The 6,567-nt window shown below is 37.0% G+C and overlaps 1 protein-coding gene across 1 annotated transcript; it reads right to left on the bottom strand.

Annotated features, from left to right (window-relative positions):
- Positions 1 to 4,861: 4,861 nt before the first annotated feature.
- On the bottom strand, positions 4,862 to 6,334 carry LOC128635683 (E3 ubiquitin-protein ligase TRIM39-like). Its single transcript, XM_053688808.1, has one exon. The coding sequence runs from the start codon at positions 6,331 to 6,333 to the stop codon at positions 4,969 to 4,971; it is 1,365 nt and encodes a 454-aa protein (XP_053544783.1). The 5' UTR covers position 6,334; the 3' UTR covers positions 4,862 to 4,968.
- Between the last annotated feature and the right edge of the window lie 233 nt (positions 6,335 to 6,567).

Below are 6,567 nucleotides of genomic sequence, written 5' to 3'. Positions count from 1 at the left end.
TGTTAGGTGTAATGGTAATTTAGGTTAGGATTTAATTTACAGGTAATTTTGTAATTATTTTACCTAGGTAGCTATTAAATAGTTATTAACTATTTAATAGCTATTTTACCTAGTTAAAATAAATACAAAGTTACCTGTAAAATAAATATAAACCCTAAAATAGCTACAATGTAATTATTAATTATATTGTAGCTATCTTAAGGTTTATTTTATAGGTAAGTATTTAGTTTTAAATAGGAATAATTTAGTTAATAATATTAATATTATTTAGATTTATTTCAATAATAATTAAGTTAGGGGGTGTTAGGGTTAGACTTAGGTTTAGGGGGTAATATATTTAATATAGGTGGCGGCGGTGTAGGGGGGTTAGATTAGGGGTTACTATATTTAAAATAGGTGGCGGCGGTGTAGGGGGATTAGATTAGGGGTTACTATATTTAATATAGGTGGCGGCGGTATAGGGGGATTAGATTAGGGGTTAATATATTTAATATAGGTGGCGGCGGTGTAGGGGGATTAGATTAGGGGTTACTATATTTAAAATAGGTGGCGGCGGTGTAGGGGGATTAGATTAGGGGTTACTATATTTAATATAGGTGGCAGCTGTGTAGGGGGATTAGATTAGGAGTTACTATATTTAAAATAGGTGGCGGCGGTGTAGGGGGATTAGATTAGGGGTTACTATATTTAAAATAGGTGGCGGCCATGTAGGGGGATCACATTAGGGGGTAATAAATTAAATATAGGTGGCGGCGGTGTAGGGGGTTCAGATTAGGGGTTAATATATGTAATGTAGCTGGCGGCGGTGTAGGGGGGTCAGATTAGGGGGTAATACATTTAATGTAGCTGGAGGCGGGGTCCGGGAGCGGCGGTTTAGGGGTTAATACATTTATTGTTAGGAGTGAGAGGGGGGATTGCGGATATATGGGTATATGTGTCGGGATGATGTTTGGGAGGCGTGTTAGACAGTTACGGGACATTTACAAGTTTAGTTAGTTTTTTTAGGCGGCGGCAGTTTCTAAAGTGCCGCAAGTCACTGGCGACTCCAGAAATTTGTACTTACGTTTATTCCTGGACATTGCTAGTTTGCCTGACTTACGGCACTTTAGCAACTACCGGCGCTGTATATGTGATAGCTCGATGTGCGAGGTCAAACTATGGGCGGCGCAGGTTTCCACGCTTGCGCCAAAACCTGCGCCGTATATCGGATCGCTCCCCAGATATACAGATATATATATATAATTTAAGCAGACCAGACTTTCATACACAGATATTTATTTTATATTATGTGACAGTAATTACTGTGTGATCCCCTCTCTGTACTGTGCTGCAGCATATGTAGGTACCATATATACAGCTATATATATATATATAATATAAGGAGACCAGACTCTCATACACAGATATTTATTTTATATTATGTGACAGTAATTACTGTGTGATCCCCTCTCTGTACTGCGCTGCAGCATATGTAGGTACCATATATACAGCTATATATATATATAATATAAGGAGACCAGACTCTCATACACAGATATTTATTTTATATTATGTGACAGTAATTACTGTGTGATCTCCTCTCTGTACTGCGCTGCAGCATATGTAGGTACCATATATACAGCTATATATATAATATAAAGAGACCAGACTCTCATACACAGATATTTATTTTATATTATGTGACAGTAATTACTGTGTGATCCCCTCTCTGTACTGTGCTGCAGCCTATGTAGGTACCGTATATACAGCTATATATATAATATAAGGAGACCAGACTCTCATACACAGATATTTATTTTATATTATGTTACAGTAATTACTGTGTGATCCCCTCTCTGTAGTGTGCTGCAGCATATGTAGGTACCATATATACAGCTATATATATAATATAAGGAGACCAGACTCTCATACACAGATATTTATTTTATATTATGTGACAGTAATTACTGTGTGATCTCCTCTCTGTACTGCGCTGCAGCATATGTAGGTACCATATATACAGCTATATATATAATATAAGGAGACCAGACTCTCCTACACAGATATTTATTTTATATTATGTGACAGTAATTACTGTGTGATCCCCTCTCTGTACTGCGCTGCAGTATATGTAGGTACCATATATACAGCTATATATATAAGGAGACCAGACTCTCATACACAGATATTTATTTTATATTATGTGACAGTAATTACTGTGTGATCCCCTCTCTGTACTGTACTGCAGCATATGTAGGTACCATATATACAGGTATATATAATAATATAAGGAGACCAGACTTTCATACAGAGATATTTATTTTATATTATGTGACAGTAATTACTGAGTGATCCCTCTCTGTACTGTGCTGCAGCATATGTAGGTACCATATATACAGCAATATATATAATATAAGGAGACCAGACTCTCATATACAGATATTTATTTTATATTATGTGACAGTAATTACTGTGTGATCCCCTCTCTGTACTGCACTGCAGCATATGTAGGTACCATATATACAGCTATATATAATAATATAAGGAGACCAGACTCTCATACACAGATATTTATTTTATATTATGTGACAGTAATTACTGTGTGATCCCTTCTCTGTACTGCACTTCAGCATATGTAGGTACCATATATACAGCTATTTATAATAATATAAGGAGACCAGACTCATACACAGATATTTATTTTATATTATGTGACAGTAATTACTGTGTGATCCCCTCTCAGTACTGTGCTGCAGCATATGTAGGTACCATATATACAGCTATATATATAATATAAGGAGACCAGACTCTCATACACAGATATTTATTTTATATTATGTGACAGTAATTACTGTGTGATCCCCTCTCTGTACTGCACTGCAGCATATGTAGGTACCATATATACAGCTATATATATATATATATATATAATATAAGGAGACCAGACTCTCATACACAGATATTTATTTTATATTATGTGACAGTAATTACTGTGTGATCCCCTCTCAGTACTGTGCTGCAGCATATGTAGGTACCATATATACAGCTATATATATAATATAAGGAGACCAGACTCTCATACACAGATATTTATTTTATATTATGTGACAGTAATTACTGTGTGATCCCCTCTCTGTACTGCACTTCAGCATATGTAGATACCATATATACAGCTATATATATAATATAAGGAGACCAGACTCTCATGCACAGATATTTATTTTATATTATGTGACAGTAATTACTGTGTGATCCCCTCTCTGTACTGCACTGCAGCATATGTAGGTACCATATATACAGCTATATATAATAATATAAGGAGACCAGACTCTTATACACAGATATTTATTGTATATTATGTGACAGTAATTACTGTGTGATCCCCGCTCTGTACTGTGCTGCAGCATATGTAGGTACCATATATACAGCTATATATATAATATAAGGAGACCAGACTCTCATACACAGATATTTATTTTATATTATGTGACAGTAATTACTGTGTGATCCCCGCTCTGTACTGTGCTGCAGCATATGTAGGTACCATATATACAGCTATATATATAATATAAGGAGACCAGACTCTCATACACAGATATTTATTTTATATTATGTGACAGTAATTACTGTGTGATCCCCTCTCTGTACTGCGCTGCAGCATATGTAGGTACCATATATACAGCTATATATATAATATAAGGAGACCAGAGTCTCATACACAGATATTTATTTTATATTATGTGACAGTAATTACTGTGTGATCCCCTTTGTACTGTGCTGCAGCATATGTAGGTACCTTATATACAGCTATATATATAATATAAGGAGACCAGACTCTCATACACAGATATTTATTTTATATTATGTGTCAGTAATTACTGTGTGATCCCCTCTCTGTACTGTGCTGTAGCATATGTAGGTACCATATATACAGCTATATATATATATATATATATATATATATATATATAATAATATAAGGAGACATGACTCTCATACACAGATATTTATTTTATATTATGTGACAGTAATTACTGTGTGATCCCCTCTCTGTACTGTGCTGCAGCATATGTAGGTACCATATATACAGCTATATATATAATATAAGGAGACCAGACTCTCATACACAGATATTTATTTTATATTATGTGACAGTAATTACTGTGTGATCCCCTCTCTGTACTGCGCTGCAGCATACGTAGGTACCATATATACAGCTATATATATATAATATAAGGAGATCAGACTCTCATACACAGATATTTCTTTTATATTATGTGACAGTAATTACTGTGTGATCCCCCCTCTGTACTGCGCTGCAGCATATGTAGGTACCATATATACAGCTATATATATAATATAAGGAGACCAGACTCTCATACACAGATATTTATTTTATATTATGTGACAGTAATTACTGTGTGATCCCCTCTCTGTACTGCACTGCAGCATATGTAGGTACCATATATACAGCTATATATATAATATAAGGAGACCAGACTCTCATACACAGATATTTATTTTATATTATGTGACAGTAATTACTGTGTGATCCCCTCTGTACTGCGCTGCAGCATATGTAGGTACCATATATACAGCTATATATATAATATAAGGAGACCAGACTTTCATACACAGATATTTATTTTATATTATGTGACAGTAATTACTGTGTGATCCCCTCTCTGTACTGCGCTGCAGCATACGTAGGTACCATATATACAGGTATATATAATAATATAAGGAGACCAGACTCTCATACACAGATATTTATTTTATATTATGTGACAGTAATTACTGTGTGATCCCCTCTCTGTACTGCGCTGCAGCATATGTAGGTACCATATATACAGCTAGTTATAATAATATAAGGAGACCAGACTTTTATACACAAATATTTTATTTCATCCCTAGTTCATACACAATGTGCACAATACACAAACATCCCTGGCTCACAGGCAGCAGCATTCTTATTATGTGACAGTGTATCTAACGCAGGATTCTCACACAGGCACCATATACCCAGAATGCAGCATGAAGAGGCTCAGTGAAGGTGACAGTGAAGGTGTATAAGTGTCTGATCGGGTCACACAGCTCATAAAAGGTCAGACGCCCAGCCTCATAGTCCAGCAGTATTCCTACTCTGTCACATGATAGATAGTGATGTAATGAGGTGTGATGTAATGAGGTGTCTATTTTGTTATGTGTCACTGAAAGATGTTTATTACCACTATACAAACACCAGGACTTGTTATTATTTCCTATCCCAGACTCATCTCCGCTCCTCCCAATACTGGGATAACAGATCCCTACACGCCAGACTCCTGACTCACTAATCTGCACTTCCCAGTAATGTCGTCCTGAGGAAAAGCTCCTAGTGCTTAATACCTGAGAATAAAATGTAAATCTCTCTGGTATTTCTGGTCGCTTCTGGTTTATACGTGAGAAGGATACAGATTTCAGGTCATCTGATACAATAACATTATTATTAGCTGTGTTTATATCCAGTAATATGTCTGATGTCACCTGCATAAAGATCCCTCTCTTTACATCAGTCACAATATCAACTAAACCTCTGTATAAGGTCACTGAGTTCAGATCCTCATCCAAATCCCCCCCAGCAGGGACCTGTTTATCACCTCTCTGTGTGACCTCATTATCTCCCTTCTCAGCACCACAAAAGTCATCTCTGTGTGATTCCTGTTCTTGTAGGACAGTTAATGGGTCAGTCATGTTGCACAGATCCTCAATGTGACTCATCTTCCTGGTCAGCTCGTCCTTCTCTTTTTCCAGCTGCTGGATCAGTTCAGAGATTGGGAGTAAAACCTGCTCCTGCTGCTGGGTGATGTCACTCAGGAGTCGCTTCTCTAGGTCTTCCAGCTGTTTCCTGATGTCCCTAATCAGGGCAGTGAGTCGCTCTGTTACACCAGCTGCTTTCTCTTGCACCCCTCTCCTGTGCTTCTGCAGACTCTGGACTCTTTTCTCAGTCTTCTCTCTCTTTGTGGTCAGTTTCTGCAGAACATCTCTCAGTCTCTCTTTCTTCTTCTCAGAAGCCTCATTTAGCAGTTCCTTGGGGATGGAGTATTTTCTGTTACCCCAGGAAGTGGTGGGTTCAGTTAAGACGTGATTCTCAGACTTGCTGTGTACAATCAGGTGGGCATCACACAGAGAAGCCTCACACAGCAGACAGGATTTAGTAGCAGGTACAGGAGAGTGAATACAGTAAGTGCAGAAGACCTCAGTCTCATTTACTGGCTCAGTAGTTTGGAATTTCTCTGCTGTATTGAGACTTACAGGATCTGTATAAATGCTCAGGCAGATGGGGCAGGTTAGCTCCTCTCTCACAGATGCCATGATTGTATGTAGCAAGAAGAAACTAAACTGAAAGCCTCATATTATACAGCACAGGGTGTGGCAATGATTTCACTGGTGTATAGGATTACTCATTGTTAACCCTGTATGATCTATTTATGATCTGTTTATAATATATGATAATTAGCACTCACCGGATTACGTAAAAAAAAAGTGCCTTTTATTACAACATTTTAAAAGTTATCAGTGCCACAATAGCATAGATGTTTCAGATGA

Source organism: Bombina bombina, chromosome 7 (assembly GCF_027579735.1).
Source record: "Bombina bombina isolate aBomBom1 chromosome 7, aBomBom1.pri, whole genome shotgun sequence".
Classification (NCBI taxonomy): domain Eukaryota; kingdom Metazoa; phylum Chordata; class Amphibia; order Anura; family Bombinatoridae; genus Bombina; species Bombina bombina.
This window is presented reverse-complemented; position numbering and strand designations above follow the sequence as displayed.